The sequence below is a fragment of the Anabas testudineus genome, chromosome 11, assembly GCF_900324465.2.
Source record: "Anabas testudineus chromosome 11, fAnaTes1.2, whole genome shotgun sequence".
In the NCBI taxonomy this organism is placed as follows: Eukaryota; Metazoa; Chordata; class Actinopteri; order Anabantiformes; family Anabantidae; genus Anabas; species Anabas testudineus.
Window position 1 is genome coordinate 10,789,916 of NC_046620.1, and position 27,504 is coordinate 10,817,419.

The 27,504-nt window shown below is 43.4% G+C and overlaps 2 protein-coding genes across 3 annotated transcripts in view; one reads left to right on the forward strand and one right to left on the reverse strand.

Moving 5' to 3' along the window:
• The window catches only part of jarid2b (jumonji, AT rich interactive domain 2b), a 91,614-nt gene extending 79,887 nt beyond the window's left edge, over positions 1-11,727 (forward strand). Inside the window, exons 7-18 of the mRNA XM_026348470.1 lie at positions 808-2,260; positions 2,886-3,427; positions 5,372-5,464; positions 5,759-5,877; positions 6,085-6,155; positions 6,383-6,497; positions 6,766-6,871; positions 7,024-7,206; positions 8,167-8,297; positions 8,533-8,719; positions 8,931-9,038; positions 9,211-11,727. Of these exons, the coding sequence (XP_026204255.1) occupies positions 808-2,260; positions 2,886-3,427; positions 5,372-5,464; positions 5,759-5,877; positions 6,085-6,155; positions 6,383-6,497; positions 6,766-6,871; positions 7,024-7,206; positions 8,167-8,297; positions 8,533-8,719; positions 8,931-9,038; positions 9,211-9,438 (3,336 nt within the window). The 3' untranslated portion in view covers positions 9,439-11,727. The remainder of the gene's footprint in view (positions 1-807; positions 2,261-2,885; positions 3,428-5,371; positions 5,465-5,758; positions 5,878-6,084; positions 6,156-6,382; positions 6,498-6,765; positions 6,872-7,023; positions 7,207-8,166; positions 8,298-8,532; positions 8,720-8,930; positions 9,039-9,210) is intronic.
• Positions 11,728-12,238: 511 nt separating this feature from the next.
• dtnbp1b (dystrobrevin binding protein 1b) overlaps positions 12,239-27,504 on the reverse strand; it is a 61,415-nt gene continuing 46,149 nt past the window's right edge. The window contains exons 3-5 of one of the 2 annotated variants that reach the window (XM_026347363.1): positions 17,860-18,027; positions 14,510-14,653; positions 12,239-13,989 (exon numbers count right to left, since the gene is read on the reverse strand). In XM_026347363.1, the coding sequence (XP_026203148.1) occupies positions 13,652-13,989; positions 14,510-14,653; positions 17,860-18,027 (650 nt within the window). In that variant the 3' untranslated portion in view covers positions 12,239-13,651. The remainder of the gene's footprint in view (positions 13,990-14,509; positions 14,654-17,859; positions 18,028-27,504) is intronic. The other variant, XM_026347364.1, reaches the window with a different exon arrangement.

Here is a 27,504-nt window from a genome sequence, read left to right on the forward strand (position 1 = left end):
GCAGTGAGCACATCCAAAACTCCAGACAGTAAGACCTATACAGAGGTAAAGACAGACAAAAATACACACAATGGGTTTTGGTGCTGTAAAGCTCTTTGCACTGAGGGAGAGGGTAGCCTTTCTTCCCACAGCTGTACCATGCATACCACAGAACCAGACACCACTGTACCAAACCTCTGATCAGCTGGTGGCCTTGTTGCCTTTTTCTATTTCGGTCATATTTAAACACATAAATGCGGGAACTTTATTCATAGCAGCTGAATTATAGCATTTAAGGAAACCTTTAGCAGCAAAAAATGCTGATGATGACCCTACCTCCTACCTCCTACTCTCCTCATATCTCATACCAGAAGCCATGAAGTCATCCCTGTTTTCTCTCTCATGTCTACCATCCTTTTTTTCTAATCATTCTGAACTGTTGTTTACCCCGGGATGTGTGGTTTTGGTTTGCACATATCCTTTTCTAAATCTATGCTTTTGTGTTGACAGCAGTTTGAGCTGCAGTTTACAAACATAGACTGCATTTGAAAGTAGACAGTTGACTGCTTCTCTAATAGCATAGGATTCTGCAAATAGCCTTGGTCTGATGGGTTAAATATTGTACTGGAGAGCTATGGTCTGTATGTTTGGCCTGTTTATTGTGGAGTGTGGGTGCACTTCACCATGAACTATGCATTCTGATTATAGAACATTATCTGTGTGTGGGGACATTTAGATGTTTTCATTTGCTTTATAAGATATATCCCCATTACTTCATGTACCTAACTCACTAATGCTGTCCCATCTCTCTTGCCCGGTGGATCCTAGGTCTCTAAAGTGAATGGGCTGACTCGGGCAGGCTCGGCACAAGCTGTTGGTGGTGCCAAAAAGAGCCGTGACTTCCGACTGCCGTCCAAAACTGTGAAGAAGTACACAGCCACCGTGTCCAAGGGCCACGTCACCTACACCAAAGCCAAACAGAAAGAACTGGGCAAGAAAACCAAACTCAGCAGCAGCAACAAACACAATAGCGCCGCCTCGGCACCATCGTCAGCGAACAATCACAATCAGCACAGCCAGCCAGCAGCCAGCAATGGGCTGGCCAACTCAGGAAAAGCAGCGGCACCAGCCCACCACAGCAATGCAAAAACCCGCAAACAGGTGCTACTATCCAATGGGCTGCACAAAGTGGCTGCCGGAGTCCGCCTCAATGGCAGGCTAAACGGGCAGCGGCACAACACCCTGGCCAAGGAGGAAGGGCAGAAACAAGGCCAGGGAGAGTGCCCAGGTCGAGAAGGACTACGTAACTCCAAGCGGCGTCTGGAAGTGGTGCTCAACTCAGTGGGGACAGGGGTTATTGAGCAGAAAGCCAAAACCACTGGCACTGAGGCGAAGAAGGCAAAGCTTCAACTCACACCTCTGGAGACGCGGAGCAGCAGCAAGAAGGTGGTCAATCAAGACAAAGCTGCCACACAAACCACCACACCTACCACTCCACTTTATAATGGACATGATTCAGAAACACCCCCTTCTCCTAAACAAACTTCACCTGTTACCCCTCTTCAACCTCCTACACCCCCTCCTCAACAAACCCCACCTCCTTCTACACCAGCAGCCAATACCGAGCCGGTGAACCAGCGACCCAAGCGGGCATCGGCTGGCAAGCTGATGTTAATACGACAAGCACAGCAGCAGCAGAGCAGGTCTCATGGCCGGAGCTCCTCCTCTTCCTCCCCCTCAACAGGCTCGAATAACCCACAGAACCCCAGTCGCGCCAGCACTACCTCAGACCCCCAACAAACCTCTGTGTCGTCCTCCACCACCTCCTCTCTGCTTACTTCCAACAACAGCCCCGGACAGCTCAAACCAGTGGTGTTGCGGCCAGCTGATCGTGACAAGGAGTGGGAGCGGGAGAAAGAATTGACGCGCCAGAAGGAACGCGACCAGGAGAAGGAGTGGGATCGCCAGCGGAGCAGGCCAGAGGGCTGGGCAGCACTGGGGGAAGTCCCTGTCTGCCGGCCAGGACCGCGGGAGTTCCAGGACCCTTTGGTGTACTTGGATTCAGTGAGGGAACAGGCCGAGGCGGCTGGCATGTGCCGTGTGGTCCCGCCTTCAGACTGGCGGCCCGAGTGTAAGCTGAGCGAGGAGATGCGTTTTGTTACACAGGTGCAGAGGGTCCACATGCTGAGCCGGCGCTGGGGCCCCAATGTGCAGCGGCTGGCCTGTATCCGCAAGCACCTCAAATCTCAGGGCATTACCATGGATGAGCCACCTGTCATTGGTAAGTTAACCAAAGAGATATATACAGATATGTATACAAGAATGTACACAACAAATTTCCTTCCACATTTGACTGAATCTACTAAGCAGGAAGCCACGGGTTTTGTAGGAGTGAAACTGAAGTGTCTTATATTAATTGAATGTGAATATAAGTGAGAAACTATGAAGTATATCAAAAAGCTAATGCATTGCAAAACCTGCTGTTAAACTTCTAAAAAAAAAGTCATGACAAACCTGATAAAAGCCTATTTTATTTAGTGTTCATAGATAATATTAAGAATGTGGAACCTGTCACTGAGGGACCCGACAGGCCATTAAGACAATATTTCCAATTTCCAAGTTCAAGTTCAGACTTGTCCAACAGACCTGGCAGCCAACGACACAGTGGAATAGCTTCTGCCCCTTGGTTGCAAATGGCTTTCTTTATGTAATTTGTGTCTCTATTTAGGCACAATTATGGTTTAGATCATTTTGAAAAGTGATACAGTAGTTAATTTAGTCCCGGAGGTAGAAGCTTAAGCTCAAGAAGCAGATGCTCCAAAGTGACTTGATGTCATTTGATGTAAAACATGGCAACATCTTTATTTCCTGAATTAACCTTTCCTCTCTGCTTCTGCTCCGTGCAGGTGGCTGTGAAGTGGACCTGGCACGTTTTTTCCAGCTCATCAATGACATGGGTGGCATGCAGCAGGTGATGGACCTGAAGAAGTGGACCAAGCTGGCCGATCTTCTGCGCATCCCTAAGTCAGCGCAGGACCGACTGGCCAAGTTGCAGGAGGCTTACCTCCAGTACATCCTCTCCTATGATTCGCTCGGCACAGAGGAGCGCCTTCGGCTGCAGGCCGACGTGATACAGGAGAAAAAGAACCTGGAGATGCGCCGGGGCCCTCTGGAGGGTCTCTCAGACTCCTCTGCGCCTAGCGCTCTGGTCCTGCCACGCTATGAGCCCAAGAATGGGCTAGTGGGTGGGATTGTGGGAGGGGCAACAGGCCACCACCGCACTAATGGAGTGTATCACCATCTGAAGGAGCTGGAAGCTCAGGTCAAAGCGGGCCGGCGCCGGCTCTTCGCTCAGGAAAAACAAGGCAAAGAGGACAGGCAGCGTGGAGAGGAGCAGGAGGAGCAGGACAGGGGCATTCTCAGTGACCAGCACAAATGTATTTACAAGGTGAGGATGAAGAGGACATTTGATGTTTATGCTACAGTCAAGTCGAATTTACTTTATTCTTATTTTCTCATTTTCTTACTGAAAGAATCTTTGGTGATCTGAAGTTAACTTGTATTGACTGCTGCTTCAGGGTCTTTGCAAAGTTTAAAATTCTCCTTCTTTGCATCAGCAGTAGCATGGAAACATCTGTGGATCTTGCCTGCTTATCATAGTCTTACGGTCTTTGTAGTAAATTTTGCAGACCTTTCACAGAAACACTATTTCAGTTAAGCGTTTTGATATCGCTGACTTAAATTACAAAATATCTATCCTGTGATTAGATTGAGCTGTGAACTTTGTTATACAGTGTTACAACAGACTATGACTCTATCTGTTAGAGGTTACTGCCAAGATTTTGACTCCAATTGACATTCTTACTAAGTGTTTTGGTAGCATTATCAAGCTTTAACATTTATGTTTTCTGGCTTATAAAAGCAAACATAAGAGAATAACTCAGTTTTTCCTATGCAGCAACATGTGATTCACTGACTACACTGTAAATACCTCTTTGTGTGTGTGTGTGACAGTGAGGGATGGCAGTTTTAGTAAATTGCACACTGTGTGGTTTTGTTAAGTCTTTCTGTGCAGCTGTGTGTGTGGTAAGGTGGTCAGTAGTCTTTTGTTTGTGTGTGTATATGCACTCATGCACATGATGCACAGATGTATTCCCACCTCCCCAGCCTTCTGGCAGCTGTGTTGATTCTGGCTGGCTGAAATGTAGGTCAGAGAGAAGGCAGCTCCAAAACCAGTTCTTTCCCTAACCCACTGTGCCGCCCCCTTTAAATCCCGCCTTCTCCAGCTCTCTCCACCCTTTAGCTTCTTCAATCCACCCGTCACCCCCATGGCTCCTCTCCGTCAGTCCTCTTGTCTTCCCTTTCTTTCTCTTGGAAGCCCCTCATCGCCCAGCTACAGGCACACAGTACATATACATTTTAAAAATCCACATGTGCAAACCCCTGTAGGAAAACACTCCCCCCATTTCAAATCTGGTTTTCATTTGATGTATGAAATTCTCCTAGTTCATTTAACTGTAACTAAATCTCTCTGTATGACCTCCCTCTGAAGAACTGGGACTTCTTAAGTTATAGAAGTGCTACTCAGCACAGTGACACGTCAATGGCTGTCACCATTGTCACAGGACAGGCCTGTCTAAATATGAAGCATTAACTTTCTCCACAGCTCAGATTTGTATGCATTTTTCATGAACAGTGGCCTCTAACAGGAGATTATATTTCACTTTTAATGTCAAGAGAACAAAATGCATGTCAAAGTTCTAATAGGCTCTAATTATGCTAAGACTGGCTTGGATAAGTGCTGCCTAATAGGGTTTATAGGTATTATTTAACTGCCTTATTTTACAGCTCTGTGGCTGCTGTAACAATACAAATACAATACTGTCCATAAAACTGTTTAAAAAAAAAGTCTGGAGGCCAAAGACGAAGATGAGAAAAGAACAACTGTCATGCTAAAGAATTTGCAAGGTCATCTTTCAGCAGGGTCCAAACATCTCCAGGCCCGGGGCCAGAAGATTTATGGTCACCTTCAAAGCTTCTCTATAGCAGGACTGTCAGTGGGAGAAGGGGTCAAGTCCAGGGGAAGCGTGTCTGGGGAGGCACAGAAGGGGAGGCTTATAGAGATACATGTAGTTTGTCCATTTGTCTGCGCACGTACATGCAACCTTTATGACTCCTGTGCTTTCCATCTAACTTTTCGATACATACAAACATGGGGGGAAAGAGAACCTGCTGTTCACGGATGTCCAGCTGGATTTTATTGGCTCATATTTCCTAGTGTTTTTTCCATTACTGAAGACCCTACATGTGCAGCGTGAAATCTGTTTTGAACGTTTTTTTTAAATTGAGTTTTTTTTTTTTTGACTCATCGTGTTCTGTGTCTCTGTTGCAGGGTAAATCGGTGTCTTTGACTAACTTCTTCAGGATAGCCCGGAACACCATGACTATGTGCTTTACCAAGGAACCAGGGGCTGCTGAGGTTGAGGTTAGCATGCTAATGTTTTGATGAATCAAGCTCTAATGAACATTACCTGCAAAGTCCAAAATAGCCTCCAGTGGTTTGTGTAAAATTTATATTTAGTCATTTAATAATTGTCAGATGAAACAATCGACTTGCAAATCAAATGGTAACGTAAAGCTTGGTTATAAAAAAAAACTGCAGTTTACAGCTCGCAGTGTTTGTGCAGTTCGCTGACATAATTGAACACAATTGAAAACCTTGATCTGGTCTTGCTCTCTTCCACTGATTCCTTTTTCTCTTTCTTTTTTTTTTTGGCAGCAAGAGTATTGGAGGATTGTGGAGCAGAGAGACACCCATGTGGCCGTGCATTGTGGGAAGGTGGACACAAGTACACATGGCAGTGGTTTCCCCACAGGAAAGTCAGAGCCATTTTCAAAGTAAGTGACTCACACCTTACATCAGTCAAACTCATAAACTGTCTTTAACTGTTGATGGACACTGGAATAAATCTCAGATGGTGTATCTGGACGAGATAGTTCTAGACCTAACACTGTCTAACCCCTGAATTGTTATGTCTAAATATTCTTTGGTATTCCTGGGGAAAAGTGACCCAAATTGATCCTTTTCTCTTCTCTTTACCTCAGACATGGATGGAACCTCACTGTCCTTCCCAATAACTCTGGATCCATTTTGAGGCATCTGGGTGCTGTGCCTGGTAAGAACATGTGTAAAGGCAGATTTCTACAGCCTAAAATTAGTATTAGTTCAATAGCAAACTCAAAGAAAGCAGATGAACTTTAGATCTGTTCCTGAAAGGAAATGTAGGTTTAAATGACTTTTTAGCTGCAACTCTTTTAATCTTACTCCCATCAATTCTGTGTAATCTTCAGTTAGAACTAACCTATGCTCTTGTTTCTCTCTCTCTATAAATCTGCCTCCTAGGGGTGACCATTCCCTGGCTAAACATTGGCATGGTCTTTTCTACCTCATGCTGGTCTCGAGACCAAAACCGCCTTCCATATATTGATTACTTACACACTGGTGCTGATTGCATTTGGTAAGTGTGCGCTGGTCTCTGTCCTCGTCATCACTGGTTGTGTGTGTGTGTGTGTGTGTGTGTGTGTAAGATCACACTGAAAACTCTGCTCCAAACTTTTATGTTAATATTCAAGCATATTTAAAACAAGCTGGAAGAACCAATTGGTGGAAAAAGGCCAACAAATTTAAACACTTAATGTACAAATCAGAATGTATGTATGTATGTATGTATGTAGCACAAATGTATTGATGTGTGCTGTTGGTGTTGGTGCATGTTCCTCCTACAGGTATTCTGTCCCTGCTGAGGAGAAGGCTAAGCTGGACAAGGTGGTCCATACACTGCTTCAGGCCAATGGCACCCCAGGACTAGAAATGTTGGAGAAGAACATCATGGTAAGTGATTATATAGTATATTATCTACAATCTATCCATCTTTGTGTGTCATGTACTGATCACATCTTAAACTAAGCAGTGTTTTCACTTTTTCACTCACTTTGTTACTATTTACATTTATATTACACTTTTCTCTCCCTCTTGTTCTCCAGATCTCTCCAGAGGTGCTGTGCCGCGAGGGCATCAAGGTTTACCGTACGGTCCAGCGGAGCGGCCAGTTTGTGGTCTGCTTCCCCGGTGCCTTTGTCTCTAAAGTGTGCTGTGGCTACAGTGTGTCAGAGACGGTGCACTTTGCCACGCCACACTGGATGAACCTGGGTTACCAGGCTGCAAAGGTTAGCATATAAATCACAGTGGGCAGAGCAATACCAGGGGACATGTTAAGCTAATAAAGGAATATATGTACAGTTTATGTGGTCAGCAAAATGTGCAATAAGGGATGAAAATGTGTTCTATAAATATGAATTGTAAAATAAAACGTCTCTTGTGAATGAAGATTACAGCTTTTATGTGACAGCTCTTTGTTTTATTTTGCTGCTGCTTTGTAATTCCTCACAACACTGTCCCCCTGTGGACAGTGGTAGTTAAAGCTCTGATTTATGATTTAGAGTGGATTGAAACTGAGATTGATCAATTGAATAGGAACCTAAAACGTGATTCTTTAATCAACCAGTCAGTTGAACTATGAGTAATGAGCAGCTTTAAGACTTCCCGGAGGGGGTATTTTATTTTTTTTATTTTTTGCGTGTGTGTGATAATGAGTAAGCCTTTAAACCACTAGACCTCATTATAACTGTAATAGAAGAGAAGAAAACGTTTCTTACTGTCATTATAGGTGTTTATGGCAGCGGAAAAATGTAGCTTCAGAGGTGCTACTGTATTCAAAGGCACAGCAGACATTGCTCTCAAGGGTAATAGGACATTCATACAGTGTATTGTACTGTAGTGCAATGCCTGAAACATTGTCTTCCAAATTAACTTTTTCTTCATTAAATTTAATAACTAGAAAAAGCAGATGTCAAATAATATTGAGTACAAAAAAATCAGTCTGTGGTTCCACTGTGGTTTCGTACTTACACAGTAATTATGAATGTGTAAGTGTGACTGTTGGATGATCGAGTTTAACTCTTATTTCACTCATGTACAGTACATTTGTTTTCTCGTGTGTAAAGCACTGAAATCTGGAGACAACTGATTTGTTTAATTTGGGGCATTCATATAAATATATAAAAAATACCCTGTTAGTAAAGTAATGAGTGTTTGTTTTTTGATTTTATCTTTTTTTTTTTACACAGGACCTGAAATGTCGTCGTATAGCCAAACCTTTCTCCATGGAGAAGCTACTGTACCAGATTGCTACAGCAGAGTCCAAAAGGGACAATGGCTTTCTCCTCAGCACCATCTCCAACCTACTCAAAGACCTCAGGTAGGTGTAGTTGCACAGTTGTAAAAACAGTTATACATAAAGAAGAGTGCAATACTGTTACTATTATACAAAAAAATGTAATTTCCACAATTTATTTTTATTACAGAAAGTCCCACACTCTTCATTTTTCCAGAGCAATAATAACAGCCAACTTGTACCATGATAGAATAAGCGCACAGCTTTCACACAATACTGTATAAATTCTGGGTCTAACTTGGCGAGTCTCTCCCTATAGGAACATAGAGATGCGCCAACGACAGGAACTTTACAAGGCAGGTCTGCTTTCCTCTGCTCGATATGGCACTCACGACGGCAGCCTAGCGCCTGGTGATGGACGCAAGAAACCCCGTGGGAAATGGCTCGCACTGGAGTCCTCCGAGAGACGCTGCCAGATCTGCCAACATCTATGCTACCTGTCCATGGTGAGAGCATCGAGTTTAACATGCACTTAAAAAAAAAAAACAACACTGCCATTTGGATACATTTTGGCATTTTACTTTCTATCATATGATAACAAACAAGATCTACTGTACTAAAATAATATGAAATGACATTAACATATTAACTTGCGTGTCTGGTTCCTTCTGTAATTGTGGTAATGAGTAGTGTAATTCTTGGTTTCTGCTCGTGCAGGTGGTTCAGGAGACGGACAACGTGGTCTTCTGTCTGGAGTGTGCCCTGCGCTATGTGGAGAAGCACAAGTCCTGCAGAGGCCTTAAAATGATGTACCGATACGACGAGGTGAGCTGCGGCTGTTTGTTTTTGCTGTGGTTCAGTTTTCTCTCTGTCCAGATGGGGGAGACATCAGCTAGGTTTACCCTGCTCCCAGTATTTGGATCATTCAACATGACAGGTTTCACGTATGAAACGAATTTTCTGACTTTGTTTTTTTTCCTGTGTTCTCCTCACTCAGGAGCAAATCAACAGTTTGGTGAACCAGGTGTGTGGCCGGGCCATGTTAAAGAATGGCAGCGGCGGCGGAGTCGTTGTTGTCGCTGGAGGAGGGGGGGACCCCTGTCACGGCCTAAGCCCCACCAAAGCATCGCCTGCCAAGCGAGGCCCCAGAAAGCGTGCCACCGTGGAGGTGTCCCTGGCACGCCTGTCCACCAGCCACATGCCCAAGGCCGCAGCTGTATCCTGAGCAGGGAGTGGGGGGTGGTGGTGGTGGTGGTGGGGAGACGTCTTGACATCGTCGCCCTGTGCGCTGTGCCCATGTCCCACTCCACCCCTCCCTAAGCCCTCATCAGCTCCCTTGTTTTTACATTAAGCAGGATCACCATCAATCCATCCGCTACCACCCAATATTTAAGAGATTGTTTTTGAGCTTTGAAAAAACCCTCACCTGACCTCAGTCCCCCCTCCAAAAATATTCACCTCCCCCCTTAGTACGACAGGCTTGTTTGTAAGAAAAAAAGAAAAGCAAGATGTCTTTTTTGCACTAGTGTGAAAGACGAATTAGTTTTTATTCTGGATGATTTTAGTATACCCCCTTAACAACATTACAAGCATTAAGAGTAACGTTCACAGGAGACTTGATGGGCCCCATAATAACCTTTACCTCCACGCTCCTTTAACCGAAGCAGGTTACAGTTGTTACCTTCTTCTTGCATCAGTCTTTCCTGCCCTCCTCTCATCCCTGAGACTGAACCCATCCCTTCTTATCACTCGTCACTCAACTGTGAACATGGGACGAATTAAAAGGCAGCCTTTTTTTTCCCTCCCTGGTTTTCTGAAATGAAAATGACATCAAGTAGTTACCCAAAGTTTCTCTATATCCTTGGTTTGAGGAGAAGAGTCAATTTTTATTGATTTTTATGCATTCTTAATGCAGCTCCTGCATTTTTTTTGTTTGTTTTTTTTACGGGGGGTTGGCGATGCGAGGTAAAAACTTGAAAGACAGATGATGTTGGTGTATTGTTGCTCTATGTTTTTCTTTTTTTTTTCCCCCCAAGTTCTATTTTTGAATTTTTAGTTTTCTTTTTTCTAGTTTTTTTGCAAGAAGTCTTCTGTGTATTTTATTTTTATTTTGTCATTGTGGATGTTTCTGTTCGTTGGTAGACGTGAGAGGGGGCAGAGATACAGCTGCTTGACCTGTGAAAGGTCACCGCTCACCTCACTTCCTGGTAGTATGGAGGGATCCCTCCTTCGCTAGCAAGTGAATATCGTGCCTGATACTTAGCGAGGAGATCCATTTTTATTGGTGCTGTTGGTTATAATTACTGTATAACAACACAATTATAAAATCGGGGGGGTTTGCGCCCGCTATCAGCGAGCTCAAGTACCCCCACCCCACAGGGCAGAAAGGCTTTCAGGCTTTTCTGGTTCTAGATGTGCAATCGTGTTAACATTCCATTCTTCCAGTCCTCTTGTTTCATCTGTACCAGTAAACATTAATTATTATATATTATTATTATTATTATTTTGTGTTTTTTACTTTTGTTGATGTGTTATCTCAAGTAGAGCCACTAGTCAAAGAGTGTAAAATGTGAAATATCAAATCCAATTTTTTTTTTTTTTTTTTTTTCCTTTTAATGTTCTTTTGGCTTTTGCATTTTTCCAGATATATTATGAGTGATTTTCAGAAAGGAAAAAAAGTCCAACACAAACAAAACATCAGTTTTTGTACATAATCCTGTAAATTTCTTTAAATACTTGAGCCTTTTTCTGGGGTTAAGGAAGAAAGAAAGGAAGGAAGGAATAGAGAGAAGTTCCAGAGGAAAGTGCTTGATGAAGAAAAAGCCTTACATTTCCCTTTCTTCATCCATGTGAGTTGATGCTTACAGGGTTGCTCTGGTAAACGTGTATAAAAATTTTAAGTGCTGCTTATATCACTAAGAAATAAGATATCGAGTAGCCAATGACTGCCCCCCAACCTAGTTTTGTTTGTTTAGCTTTACTTTTTTAAAGAAAAGGGAAAAAAAAGATATGTTGGAAAAAAAAAAAGGGTTTTTACATTTTCATTACTGAAAATTCAACAAAAATGTAGTAGCTACTCATGTTGCACTGAGCTTGCCAGTTGTGACTGTCAAGGAAAATCCTATAATCCAGTTTGTTGGTTGTTGTCCCTCGCAGAAGACTGAACTGTTTTAGGACTATTTAATGAAATACCAAGTTGGGTGTTTTCAACATTAAAAAAAGTGGTTGTCAAGTTTTTATGGCCTTACAATATATTTTATTCAGACGGGATTTTTTTGTTTTCGGTTTTGTTTTTCAGTTATTTTATTGTTTGTTTCTTCCATTTTCTACAGTATAAACTACTTGCTCACAGTGGGGTCTCTGGTGACTTAATTTATTAGTGCCGCATTTCGGCCTTTCCCTCCACTTGGAAAGAGTCTCATGTTGGTTATATTGACTGTTTTTTACTTTTGCAGTTTGTACTTAAGGTTTAATAAAAACTTACAGACAATTCACTGTCACTTCTTTCCAGCAAGCTTGTGTGTCTCTTTGTGTACCGACCTCATTCAAAGTCTAACATCTCACCAAATCTTGTTGCATTTAGCCTAGATTTGATATTATTAGTGGATTATTGTTGATGTTTTAATCATTTCAAATAACGATTTTCCAGGCAAAAATACTTAAACATAAATGGTTCCAGCTGCTCAAATGTTTTTTTCTCCTCCTTTTACAGTGGAATATTTCTGAAATGTTGATACATAAAACAAGTTATTTGATGGTTTTGCACGATGCAGACTGTAAAGTTGAGGTTTTACTTTGTTGACTTGATTAATCTATTTTTCAGGTAATTGATGAGAGATAAATGCTGCTACAAGTTAATCAAACAAGTCCTGTAGGTTGGAGGCGTGAGAAAACATTTATAAGCAAAAATCTCTGCTCAGTTTTCACGGGATGCGTCCACAGCACCTGTAAAAAGTTTTGCAATATATATAAAAAATGAAAAAAAAAAAAAACACTTTTAGAGTGCATTGGATTGACTGTCACGCATCAACACCAGCTATTTGCTATTCACAGTGCACCAACGCATCCCCTCCATCGCAGCCTTAAAATGACATTTGCTCCCGTCACAACACTTCTATTGCTTTTCCTTATTTTTCAGTTTAGAAAATGCCAAACTCTAGTAATAGATATTTACATGGTAAAATATTCTACCCCAAAAGAAAACCGGTGTATTTCAAATCTACTCTCCACTCTTGTAGAACACTCTACATCCCTCGACGTACCAGCTTTGCATTTGAAAAGCGCTCAGACGGGACTGTAAATCAAAAGTAAACACAGAGGGACTGTTAACATGCTTAACACCATAAATCCCGCTCACATTTCATTCTATAACTCGTTCCTGAAATGGTTAGATGAAAAATTAAGGAATGCCGGGGGAGAAACATTTATTACCAACAAGTCAGAAATTGTAGGCGAGGGAAAAGAAAGGAAGGGGTAATGCCGTCACATTGCACACATGTCAACATTTCTGTACAAAACCAATCTGGATACAGTTAAACCTTCTGGGTGTCCAGTGCATAGCACACAGTCCAAACAGGGAGTTGGTCTTTGTTCAAAAGGAGAATTTCACCCAAATATTACTGGTCAAAGGAATGGCAAAGGGTAACTCTCCTGTGTGTATATGTATTAAAACATTAATATTCTGGTACCTGAAATGCACCTGTCTGTCAGCTATACAGTACTATGTATTATAACCACTGCCAGGTGCCTGCCATTTAGTTTGCATTGTGTAATAAAGCCAACGGCACAAGTATTATCTCATTGTATACGTCATAGACCAGTTAAAGCAACATGCTTTGGGGATTCAGCTCATCCAAAAAGTCAAAGAATAAATCAGTGTGTCCCCCTGCAGATCATTTGTGCAAACTGTTTAGCATTTGCCGTCTTAAACAGGTAAATCACCCACATGTGGAAGAAAAATATAGTCATGTATACTTACATAAACCCGCAGTATGTCTTCAAAATCAAATATAAACCTGGCAGAGCTGGTCTCTTTAGCTCAGGTAGCACAGAGCGTGACAGGACATCTTAAAGGGGCTCATAAGTTTACATTTCTTCATGTTCCCACCAGTAACCGGCCAATCCTGGGCTCAACATGCACAGACACCGAAACAGAATATTAGAGCATTCTCTGACTTATGCCAAATTATTAATGTGCATGTCAAGCAATAATTATATAATAGGAACTACAACCAGGATTTAATTTGAATTGAAAACTCAATGGTCTTTTAAGGCAAGGTCATGTGGCAGTTAGTGCAACATCAGTGTATTTTATTTCATAGGTCTTTCTTCACTACGAAAGGAATTTGACAATGACGCCAATATTGTTTGTGTATCTGAGTTTGATTTGGCAGCTCTGTATGTTTGTGTGTTTGCGTTTGAATCCAGTCCAGCTCTCCTCAAACCTTTGGCCTGTTTTCCTCACAGTCTTTGTTGGCCTGGTCCTCTTGGTCCACCCTTTCTACCAGCGCTGCATCGGGATGCACCTCCTCGTCATCCTGGGTCACCACCACTGGGGGCCTTCTCCTCCTCCCTCCTCCTGATCCTCCAACGCCACCCCCTCCTTGTTCAGTCTCCTCCTCCTCCTCATCATCATCCTCGTCCTCCTCCCCGGCCTCCGTGTCCTGACTGGCTGATTCAGTGCAGGTGGATGAAAGGGAAGAAAGCTTGTGGCGTAGCTCGGCCTGGGTCGGGACCTGGAGACTGATCTCTGTGGTGAAGGACTCAACATCAGGAGCTGAAAGAAGAGAGTCACTTGACTTCCATCATTGCTTCAAAAAGCCACAGTACATGCTACAGAACTAGGGGTTCCTCAAAATGTCTATTATTCTATTCATTATTTATTAGCTATGTCAGAAAAACTGTTGCACATAAAAGCAGAGATGTTCAGATGTCTCGTCAAGTTACTGGAACGACTTCATAGATTTTGTTTAAGTTTGTTTGGATCTTGGCCGAGCTCCATCGCCTACAGACATAAAATGTAGCAGAGATTTAGTTGCGTCAAATTATTTTTAGACAGGACGAGCTGTCAGTTAAGACGCTGCAGGTTGTTCACTGTAGCAAGCAGTTTATCACGCAGATGTGGACAGATGGCGTTGGTGCTCCCCATCTAAATGCTATGCCTATCAATCTTCTGAGTCACATATTCCTGCATCAGCACCCTCTTTGACATGTCTTAGCTTTAGAAAGTTTATTTTTTTTAGCATTATAGTTTGAATGAATGTGACATTTGTGCGACGTTGAGTTTGTACACCTGCCTGTGACAGGTGAAGCAGCGCTGTTATCCTCTCCCCCAGAGTGCAGAAACACATCCAGGGCCTCGTGGTCAGACATGTCCATCAGATCCATCTGCTCCAGCATGTCCACGTTCACCTCCATGGATGACATGCTTCCTATTGGCTCTGGATACAACATGGGATGACAAAATATTAGCCTCACAATAAAGCTGAAGCATTGTGAAGGCAGCAGCAAGGGGCTGAGTCCAGGAAGAGAGGCGCTTTGGGTTTTTTTGTTGTTCCAAAAGCAGAAGCAAATTGGCTCATTCAAGCTGGATGGCATTTGAAATGAGTAAGCTCGTGTACATGGAACATTTGTCATTACCTTATGATCCACAGAACTAACACAAATAATGGATTGGCAGGTGTCAGTATGTGTATGAAGCTGGACATGAACGCAACAAGCAGGAGCTACAATATCAGTAAAGCACCTTTTAGGTTTTCCTTGATATTCACTTGCCTATATTTAGGTCATGAAAAGACTCCTCACTGTGCAATCCCAGTTTAAGACGTAGGACAAAATCCACCGGCTTCATGGACAATAACGCATTGTTAGGTGAGAACTGTGGAGTTTGTCCCACATCACTTACTGTGGTGATGTATTAGGAAGAGGATGGAGAGGAGGCACAATGGCAGTACAACTGCATTGTCTTCAATTTACACATGGGCAGATAAGAAACGTTGACAACCAAATGTGAGGTCAGCAAATGTGCAATGTGCACTCTTTAGCAGTTGGAAAAGATGGCACCACCCTTAAGAAGTTAATAATGCTAATCTTGACCCACTTTCTAGACTGGGTCTCTTTAAAACTGCCCAAAATTCCATCTGTCTACAATGGAAAGAAAAGGATTATTTGGCCACGCAATTCAATGAACCCAGCACCCCGTCCACTGGAGTTACAAACCAGACAGCCTGAAAACTGAACTTTATATTCAACGGGAAATTGGCAATGGTTGACTTTATGTACATATCTCTGACATATAATGAGGCAATGCACAAAAAAAAAAAAAAAGAAAAAGAAAAGCTAATTAACCAGCCTCTCATTTTGTGTGGCCTTGGGTTGATACTCCTCTTCCACACCAGCTAATAACACCCTAACTACTACAGTCCTGGATTCACCACCTTGCAGGGCTACAGTGCCCTCTTTTCACCATCATGATGAGCCGCATGCATCACAAACAGCCAGTCAGTGCATTGTGGGCATGGAAAGGATGGAGGGTGGGGGGTCAGAGTTGCGAGCACAAGAGAGGGAGATGATTGGTCGGTTGCACAGCAGAGAGAAAAAATGCCATTGGCTACCGTACCTCAAGGAAATGAGGAGAGCAGAAGAGGGCGGCACAAGAAGGGAGAACAGAATAAAAGAGTGAAGAAAGAGAGAAAGAAGGGGAATATTAATTCCCATGGGGACTGTTTCAAAAGTCCCCCTGTCCTCAAGTTAGCAACACACACAAGTTATCACACACAAATCATCACACACACACACGCGCGCTGTAGACACACATTGAGATGTCTCAACTTTGCCAATTCATCTAAATATTCACAAACAAATTGAGATGTTTTATATTAAACTTATGCACACACACCCCGGCACATGTGTTTTTCGCTTTCTCTCTCGTTCTCTGTGGAGACGGCGAAGGTGTTTTCAGCGACACATCTTAGAGGAACTAGTCTAATGCTCGCTAATGACTTCTCAGTATGCAGCTTCTCCTCGTGTGCATTTCCATATCTCACCTGTCAGCTATGCAATTACCACCACATAGCAGCTTTTCAGCCCCATGAAACACAGTATGGAGGAGGGTGGTTCAGTTGGAGGTGCGCTTCCAGCGTGGGGAAGAGAAAAAATAAACAAATGTGTGTATGCATGCATGCATAAAAACACTTGGAGCAAAACTGTGGCTGCGTTGTGTAAGTCTTGGTCCAGAAAGTGTTGCGTGGAGGACATCATTTCCATGTGAATGATTCTAACATGTTCTTTTAGCTCCGCTGCGACCTTGCCTAAAAGGTTCCCCTAATAGGAAGGACAGTTTCTGCCTGCAGTGAGATTGTGGAGAATGTGTGTGTGTGTGTGAGAGAGTGTTCTGTTTAAACCCCTTGAGACTGGCTTTTGATGGCTCACTGGCTTACAACATCCATAGCCCTCTCTCTTTTCCTTGACAGTCTCCTTTTAGTCCACTCTCCAGCTCCCTCCCCTCTTTCAGTGCCCCCAGCTGTACAGTGTCTTGGCCGCTCTCTGGCACCACCCTCCTGTAGCTGCTATAGATATATAGATAATAGATAATGAGGAATGTGGAAGGATAATCAGTTACATTGTGCTGCATGTTACTCAGCATTCACATCGCCGCCTACTTTTAGATGTGTTTCACCAGAATAATGATATGATTATAAACGCGCCTATGGCAATTTCAACTGGTTCATTCACATTGGTCTCATATTGGTGGAATTTCGCTGAGCAGCCTACATGTGTGTCTCTGTGCTGTGAATCACATCATTTGAAGTGTGAAGTGTAAATGTAAATATCTCCACTGTTTTTTTTAACCATGAATGAATGGAGGCTCCACATGATTCAAACTAGTCTTTTGATTCATTCACTGCATCTCCATCCGTGCTTTCACTGCTTTTGTCATAGAGGTTCATAAAAAAAAAAAAAAAAAAAGCATGGCGTCTGAGTGACAGCCAAAAGATAAGTCTCTTATATTCTATCCCTTCTCTATCCTTAAGTCTCTTTCCTTTAGCTCCCTCTTCCCTCTTTCCATACCCATTCAAAATCCTCTCTAATAACCCATTTCCAGAGGATCAAGTGAAGGAGATAGATGAGTAAAAGAAGAAGAGAAAGCACAGATATAAATGCTGGGTCAGTACAGTCCACTGCATCTTCCAGTCTAGCATCTCTCTCTCATTTCAGCACAGGCTTTGGTTATTTTAGCACAGACGTTTGGGAGAAGTACATGTGGTAAACTGCTGCAGGATTCAATTACAATCCCAGTGGAAGACTACATTCATGTGGCACAGCAGCAAGTTACAGCTCTGTGTGCTAAGTGACACAAATGCGGTTGCTCACAGTAGAAAGCTACCACGATTCAATCTTGTGATATGCACTTTAAGTGTGAAGGTTTTGGTCGATGTTATCACCACTAGCATTAATCAGTTTGAATGGTGGCTTTGAATTCATTCTTGAGTAAGTTATTCGCGCAACGTCTTAAATCTGAAGTACATTTCTGTTTCCTTCAGCATCAGACCACAAAAAATGTTCCATTTCTAGCTGTTTGAATATCATCAAAGAGCATGACTGTGATTTCTGAACAACTTCTGACCACACTGCTCGTCCTTCTCACCTCTCCTCTCGGCGATCTGCAGGTAGCCAGTAGACAGGTACTGCTCCATGTCTTGCTGGAAGGCCTCTTCAAAGAACTTCTGCCTCTCTTTCAATTTGACCTGGGGGGTTGGAGCCCCTCCCTGTTCTGCCCCAGGGACTCTCTGTGGGTGCTCTGTATCCAGTTCCACTATAAACACAAGAGAAGAAAAAGGTGTTAAAAGCAACATTGCTGTATGTACTACCACTGCCATTGTGGAGAGAAGCGATATATGACAATACAAAGGTTAACGTCAGGTGCGGCTCTAAGATTTTATCTGTTCAAAATCTGTTCAAAAAGAGCAAATGAGAAATGCAAATGCATTGCAATCAGAAAATAATGCCTCGTACGTCAGGAGGAAACCAAACTTATCCTCCAGAGACAACAGCCAATCTTCACTGAAGCAGAACTGTGTCAAGCCCGGCGCTCTACAGCATTCACATACTGTGCCATTCAGCTGTAACTCCATACCCCAAGTCCTGTGGGTTCCACAGGAGGGACCATTCATTGAAGTCTCACGCATGCAACCTCCTCTTCTGCACACAGCGAAGTATCATCTTGTGCTGCCTGAATCATCAGTCGTGCTGCAGCATTAAAGGGGAGGTTCTGGATGAAAATCTATCACTACACCAAATGTTGAGCTGCATATTATTAAGTAGCTTCCTTTTATTTTCTCACACTTGAATCATGAGCTTGTTTTGCAGAAGTTGTGCAAAACATTGACCAATAAAATGTAAAATAAATGGGATGATATAATATGCTGAAAGAGGACTGTTAGATGTGACTGGCCTTGACAAGGCATCCTGATCGGTCACTGCTGCAGCCCGGAGAGCTGAACAGGCTGTGTCTTAGTTCTCTCATTTAATTCTGACAGACAACAGCATTATATAAGACCACTTCACTGACACCAACTACTGTGGGAAGGGCAAGGCCACTTAAATGTCTGATGTGACCCATATAGGTGATCCTGTTTTAACACGTCCAATTTAAGGAATAATGGGTTTAAAAGATTCCCTGACAAACTGAATTCACCTTATTACATATTTGTTGCCAAGGTTTAAAGCTTATTCATGTCTGCTTTTTGTCTGCAGAGTGTGCATCAAATGTGAGGTGGTTCAAAATGTACTTTAGTACTGTGCAGTTTGAAATACAGTAAATTTGGCCAACATCAGATGTAGATGTAAATGCAAAAACCTGGTCGTGTCCTCACTCTAAACCAGTTGTTTCCACTCCAACATTAATTTAACCATTATGTCCATGGTACAGTTTGCATTTACATCCCAGGATACGCTATGATGCTCTGCACCATTCTCTGTCTCTCCTTCATGTATCGGCTCCGCCCCCCAGAATCAATACACTGCTTGGGGAGCTTTAACTCTACTGCTGGATCAGAGACTGGGCACCCCCACACAGACCGGAGCACAGATAAAATAAGCAGGCAACAATGAGGTCCCACCAAAGCTCACTCCAGAACCTCACACCAACAGCCCCTGGAGACTTGGGAAAGAAAAGCAGCCTCACTCCAATTTATCTCCTTTATCTGACTACCTTCGCTTTTTCTCCATCATTCCCTCATCTTTCCCTTGTGACTCAGTCCTCCCCCTGCTGTTGGCGAGTTTGTGTGTGTGTGGATGTCTTGTAGGGACTGCTCTGTTAGATTAGAGGCCTCGGGGGGAGCTTTGTTCAGATTGTCAAGCATTGTATGGGGTTAGTAACAGGGGAAAGAGAAGCAGTAAGGGAGACAGAGGGCAGTGCCTTTAGTTTTTAGGGATTGTGGACAGACAGCACTGATAGAGCTACATCCTGCCTTTTTATCTCCTTGTCTCTAATCTAATTCTCAATCCATTATTAGCCCGTGTATATATTTAGACTCTCTATGTACCTTCTGAATGTGTGCGCCCATCTGTCTCCACAGTTTTCAGTGTTGCCAAGAAAGTCACATGCTTCCCAAATGGTCCAATTAAAAAAAAAAAAAAGGTTCCTTCACAATGCCACATTATTGGAAAACCAAAATGCAAGACAAAGGGATGGGTAATGTCAGTCTTCTCCTCAACCGTGCAGATAAATGTCATTTTCTATGTTTCCTGATGAACTTTTTTTTTTTTTTTTTTAATTCTTTCCAGTCTTCACTACATAAATCCACCTGTCTCATACATTTCTCTTCTTATTCTATATCTTTTCTTACTAATCCACCCTTCTTCCCACTTCCTTCACTTTGTCTTTTCTTTATCATCATCTACCAGACAGCCACATCCTGCAAGCCACGTTACTGTAGCTACGGGGACTATTTTTAGCTCTTGCTCATATTTAGCCCAAAGGATTAAGTTTGTGCTGATGACTTCAGTGTACAAGCAAAGCAAGTCATTAAGTCCAACAAAGTTCTACCCTTGCAGGCTTTGCTGCACATATTGCTTCCTACAGATTTATATACTCTCCTTCAGATTCACGTGGAAGCAAATGCAGAGTTGTGAAGGCCCTATACGAAAACACAAATGCTGTATGTTACACACTTGTTTGACATTATTCAAACATGCAATGGGAATATGCATTCAGACACACCCATATCTGCTGATGATTCATAGGAGCTAAGTCAATTGCATTAAGTTAGTCACAGCAGATGATGTCAAATGAAATATCATTTTATTCAATTACAAAGGAAAATGCTTTTTAATGTCACCATAGAGCAGCTGCTAGAGCCTAAAACTGAGCCACCTGTGTAAACAAAGAGGAATTTCTTTCATGGGAAAAAGACTATATTAACACATAAATGACAAAGTCTCAAGGCAACACATTTGCTTATGGTAAAAAGTTAGGAGAAACAATATAAATAATAAAATCACTTTCAACTCGAAACCTTTTACAAGAAAAACATGAAGTGAAACTTCTGTTGTACTACCTGAGTTTGTACTCGCTGTGTTACTTGGTATATCTATTCCTGCACTCATCACGCAGACCAAAGCTGTGATATTGTGATACCTCACGGAGCGTTTCTTCTGCTCAGAAGCTCTGCAGGCGACAACGTGCACGCACACAAAGTGTTGGCCGCCCTCCTCCTGTGATCCAAAACCAAAAATCTTGGTCTGCTTGCTCAGATGGCTATTTGTGCAAGGGGATCAATACGAAATGAAACTTAATACAATTACTCTCATGATTGTTTTCAGTGGTAAAGACATGTCTGGTATGTGCTCTAAAAATGCAGGAAGCAGAACCCACAGGAACAGGGCTGGCTTGTAAGCGAAGGGCGTGTGTGTGTGACAGTGTGCCTGTGTATGTTTGCTCGTTTGAGTAGATGTGTGGGTGATCATGCACCTGCGTGTGCATTTCTTATATACCCATTTTATATATAGACATAATTACTGTAACTAGCAGGCAACCATATACCTGCTAATAAACTTTCACATTATCATAGTACTACCTTGTGTTTACACGAGTTTGGCTTGTGGGTAGACTAAAGCAGAACTGTGAATGATCTTTTACACAGTATTCAAATGTGTGTCCAAATATAGAAGCACAGAGACCAAACCTGAAAGAGGTGTCTGCAGCTGAATCTTAGAGAGGAAACACACCACTATACGGCAATTTAAATCTATAGTTATGACTAAAGTGAGTCGATTTTTCCCAGCTTGCCTCACAGAGTGAAAATGTAATGTTCCTTGTACATGCTTGGTCACCACATTACTTTTGAACAGGCACCGTTAATTTGGGGCTTACTTGCAACAGGAACTAATTTTATTTCAAGGACATTTGAGACTCCTTTGCAAAAGGAAGCACTAATCTTAATTAAAGCTCTTTCAGAATTTTTGAATAGTAAGATTCCTTAGGTATTAAAGAATATTGCATTTAGTGCATTGAAAGATGCCACCAACACTAACAGCTGCCTTTTCAAATGGAAATAAATCTTTTTAGAAGTCATCAACAGCCAATTCAAGTTGCTGCGTCGGTCGAACAGCCATTTATACTCTGTAGTGCACTTCACATATCAGGTGCAGTTATAGGCTGTGCCAGCGGAGAGAAGGTTGCGTTTGAAGACTCGATGGACAAATGGATGGATAGATGAAAGCATTGGTGGACTTGCTGGCCGGTTTGCATTAAATGCCTGCCAAGACTGTGGGACTTGATCCAGTGCCTGTGTGTGCAGGCATATAATGGTCTGTGGAGGCTGTTTGTATATGTGGGAGAGAAAGACAGAGCGGTGCACAAAAAGACAGAGTGAGGGGGTGGTGGTGAGCTGCATGATGTTTATAATGGGTAACTTTTTTTTCCATCCATGTGTCATTCTTGGGGAAAGAGATGACAGGACGACGGGGATGTGACCACAAGGTGTGACCTCCGAGTCAAGACTGAAGATGTGACTTTGAATGTAATATTTCTATGTCCTGGTCTGTTTAGAACTTTAATTACTTTTAAGTTTGTTGGCAAAAACCATCTGTGGCGTTGCTAAGCATGGATGGAAACTAAACATTTTTTATTTTTATTTTGATTAATCCTCAAACAATCCATCCATGATCTCATTATAGCCGTTTCATACACTTCACAACACACTGACTCACCAAACAGATCAAACCTTCAGTATCTGATATAAACCCTGCCTTGTTTCGACCCGTCACTTAAAATTAGCTGTCTGGTCTCAGATGGATTTGTTTCTGTTTGCTTATAAAGGCCTAATATTTCATTCTGAGACAGCAGTGCGCAGGCTGAACACCAAGAGGCAGGCTTGACAGCGTAGACAGCCACAGCTTCTTCTTCTTCTTAAGCCCTGCTCACTCAGCCGTGGTATTTTTAGATTCTGTCCGCCTCGCTTTATCTCTCGTGTGCTCAGGTTTCCCCATGTTGTAAATATGACACAATCGCTTCTCTCTCTCTCTCTGTCTGTCTGTCTCGCTCACACACAATTATCACAATTACTTGCATATTAAGTGACAATATACATGATGCAGAAATTGTACAATCCCGGGATACTGAATGAACCCCTCTGTGTTAATATACTCAAGCATGCACTAGTGACCAAGCACCTTACACACAAAAACAAAGACTTAGTCATTGTTGTGGTGAAACTGTGTAACTTCACAGTCTAATCTCTAGAAGGAACCATCCAGTCATTTATCTTCATCCCTGAATATTATCTTGTAATGAATCCTATTAGCTCAGAGTCACGTTGATGAAGTAAACATAAATATCGCTATTAATGTGCGCTCAGTAACAAACAAACACTACTGCCACTTTTTTTTTTTCAGGCTTTGTATTATCTTTTCTTTTCTGGCGATAAAACCTGTCCTGTCGTCAGTCTGCAGCATTGGCAGCTTCATGAGGTTTCTGTCCTGTCTGTACAGACTGCAATACATCAGCTGCTGAGTTCATTCACCCCCACAATCACTCACAGATGCATGTGAAGCTGGAAGCCTGTTTCTGACCTTCTGTATTATTCATTAGAAACACACTGGCGAACATGATGGTATCATCTGAATTAATATTTAGCCCAGGAAGAAAATCCTCAATTTACCATAGGTACAGAATAAACTATCTTGCACCTCACAGGTACATTTTTACACATCATTTAAGCCTCCCATGTCCTTCCCTCCCAGCATTTCAGTTTTATTTTGATACTCTATAGAATACATTAGTTTTCTTTAACCTTGGGGCTTCAAACTTTTAAACTACTGCACAGTTATGTCTCTCTTTGTTGAAGTAGGTGACATTTTATGAACAAACCAAAATAGCTTTCAGTAATGTTAAAAAAAAGTTCCACGCTAGCAGCTGACTTCACTTTATCAACACTTACACTGACACCAAACCCAGGTGAACTCTCATGGTTAAGTGTAAATGAATGAGATATGAGGTGAAGAGTATCTCTTCTAAACAGTCAGACAGGGAAATGGTTTAATTTAGTATAAAATGTAATTAATATGTAGTAATCAACATTTCCATTTACAAACATTCGGTATATTACTTTTGCTTTGGAAATACTGTGCTAGTGTTTAGACTGAAACATCTAATACACAACATGTCAAAGTCTGTGTTGCTGAGGCTACAAAGTGCATTGGGAAGTACATGCAGTGTGGGAGTTAACCACACAGTTTGTGTTCCTCTCATGTTTTCTTTGACCTTACAACAACTGAAGTCAACTGAATGTGTGTTTTTTTATGTATTTATTTATTTATTTTTTTACTAGATTTTACCAACATTGGTATCACAAATTTTTACCATCATAAGCAGCAGAGAAGAAAAATGCACGTAATAACCCAGCCCAGAGAATGACTCGTCCTCACTAATGTACAAACACAATTGCTCCTTTATGTGCCAAGTATTCACAGCTGGCATGCATACTGGTTTGTAATCAAATGAGTGTTTTCAATGATGCTGCAGAAGATGATGGGTCTCTAACAAGGGGCCTCGCTGAGAGGAAATGAATACAATAAAATACGTGGAATACTGGAATACTGCAATAACATGCAGAGTTTTAGATTTACTGTCGTCTATACACCTCAGGGTCAGTGGTTCGACTCCCGAGACTGTCACCATTTCTGCATATTCTGTTCTCTGCCATTCCTGTCTGTACTCATTTATGGTCCCCTTTCTCATTTCAGATACCCTGCATGTTCCTGCTTCTCTACCTCCAGGCACCTTATTAAACACTCATCTGGTTCACCTGTGTCATTGTCTCTGCCCCATTGCTATATAACCCACTCCACAACTCTGCTCCCCTGTCAGTTCGTCACCTTCTCTGGAAAGACCACACCTGTCTGCCTGAAACCAGCTCAACTAAAACGATTTTCTGAACCATTAACTCCGGACTCTATGTATGTCTGTCTACCTGCCCGTTAGAGCAGCCGCTTTTAGTTACTATCCTGTTTTTGGACTTTTTCCCCTGCCAGTGCAGTTATTCAGTTATTGTATTTTTGTTTTCTTACACTCCTGCCGGTTAGTGCAGCGTCCTTAGTTTACTCCGTTCATCTCTTTGTTTATATCTACCACCTGCTGAATAAAAGACACTTGCTCTCCAGCCTGCCTCAGCTTGTGCTTTTGGGTCCACGCACCTACTTGTGATAGAACGAACTGACCAACATGGACCCAGCAAACCTGGGCAATGTGGCTGGTGAGTTGGAAGCACAGGCGAAAGCAATCAGATGTCATGAGCAACAGCTGGAGGACCTTACTCTGCAGCTCCAGCACCTTACACTCCAGCAGAGATCGGATACCTCGCCAGTGGCGGCTGCCGCCCGGGAGCCACATCTTCCTCCGCCCGAACGGTTTTCCGGTGACCCCGAGGTATGTGCACCATTCATCACCCAATGCACTCTGATCTTCGCTCTGCAGCCGTCCTCATTTCCATCGGAGGACGCACGGATCGCCTACATAATCTCGCTGCTGTCAGGACCGGCTCGGCAGTGGGGAACGGCGGAATGGGACCGGCGTTCCACCATTTGCTCCTCTGTCCAAGCATTCACGGAGGCCATGAGGAAAGTTTTTAACTGTACAGCGCCTTCCAAAGACGCCTCACGCCGGCTGCTACGTATAGCTCAAGGGGCTCGGTCCGTGAACGATTACGCCGTGGATTTCCGCACGGTGGCAGCAAGAAGTAAGTGGAATGAGGACGCACTGTTTGATGTGTTTTACCAGGGTTTGTCTCCGACGATCAAGGATGAACTGGCTACTAGAGACTTACCGGATTCGTTAGATGATCTGGTGGACCTCGCTACCCGTGTGGATCTCCGACTACGGGAACGGATGGAAGAGCGACGGCAGGAAAACGCAGTTCGGCGTCGTCCTCTCCCGGCTCCTCTCTCCTCTGCACCTCCACCCCGTCTCCACAAACCTGCACCCGATTCAGACGCACACTCGGTCCCGGCGGGTGATGCCCCAGAGCCTATGCAGTTGGGCCGCTCCCGTCTGTCTCCCGAGGAGCGGCAACGGCGCATTAAAGGTAACCTGTGTCTATACTGCGGTTCTGCGGGACATTACCTGAACAGGTGCCCAGCAAAAGACCGGGCTCATCAGGGGCAGTGAGGGTCCTGGTGAGCCGAACCCACAGACTGTCTTCTCCCTCACGTCCGACCATGCATGCCTTAATCTGTGGTGGTTTCCAGTCTCTCCGTCTCCCAGTGTTTATTGATTCAGGGGCCGACGCCGACTTTTTGGATGAGGATATCGCTAAACAGCTGGGGGTGGAGCTAGTGCGCCTGCCGGAACCGCTACGAGCCGAGGCCATTGATGGCCGACTTCTTCCTGCGATCACACACCGGACCCAGCCTGTGTGTACCACAGTTTCAGGTAACCATAAAACCAACATCACTTTCCTTGTTACTAAGTATCCACAGAATCCTGTAATCTTGGGCCACCCCTGGCTTTGTCAACATCGTCCCCACATTGACTGGGCCACTGGCGCCATCTTGGGGTGGCACCCCCATTGTGCATCATCCTGTCTGTCATCAGCCTCCAATGCGGTTTCCAGTGTTGATTCCTCCTCTGATTCATATCCCTGTTTGGACTCCGTGCCCTCTGAATATCTGGACCTGAAGGAGGTCTTCAGTAAACCCCGAGCTACAGCTCTTCCACCGCACAGGCCATATGACTGCTCCATAGACCTTCTACCAGGGTCCATCCCACCCAGAGGTCGTCTTTTCTCCCTTTCTTCCCCAGAGAGGCTGGCTATGGAAAAGTATATCGCAGAGTCTCTGGCCGCTGGAATCATTAGACCCTCCTCTTCACCAGCTGGTGCAGGATTCTTCTTTGTCGGTAAGAAGGACGGAGGTCTCCGTCCCTGCATTGACTATAGAGGCCTCAATGACATTACAATAAAAAACAAATATCCACTCCCACTCATCTCCTCTGCCTTTGAGCTCCTTCAGGGAGCCACAGTCTTCACCAAATTGGACCTACGGAACGCCTACCATCTGGTGAGGATTAAGGAAGGGGACGAATGGAAGACTGCCTTCAACACTCCGAACGGCCATTACGAATACCTGGTGATGCCTTTCGGGCTCACAAATGCTCCCGCTGTATTCCAGGCCCTAGTGAACGACGTGCTCCGAGACATGGTCAACATCTTTGTATTTGTGTATCTCGATGATGTCCTGATCTTTTCCAAGGACCTGCAGGAGCACATAAAGCATGTTCGCATGGTACTGCAAAGACTTTTGGCTAATGGGCTTTTTGTAAAAGCAGAGAAATGTGCTTTCCATGTGTCATCCACAACCTTTCTCGGATACATCATCTCCCCTGATCGCATGGAAATGGATCCAGGAAATACCAAGGCTGATGCCCTGTCCCGCCAGTTCCCAGACACTGAGGACTCTGAGCCAGCAGATCTCATCATCCCCTCATCCTGCTTCATCGGTGCTGCACGTTGGCCCATAGAGAAACAGGTAGCTGATGCAGTCACCAATCTCCCTGTTCCACCTAACTGTCCTCCCCGCTGTCTGTTTGTTCCTGATGCTCTCAGGTCACAGGTTTTGCAGTGGTCCCATTCTTCTCGCCTCGCCTGTCATCCTGGATCTGATAGAACCCTAGCCATGATCAAACAACGGTTCTGGTGGCCGACTCTCCATGCCGACGTCAGGGAATTTGTTGCAGCCTGCTCTACCTGTGCTCAAAATAAAACCTCCAACAGAGCTCCTGCTGGGCTCTTGC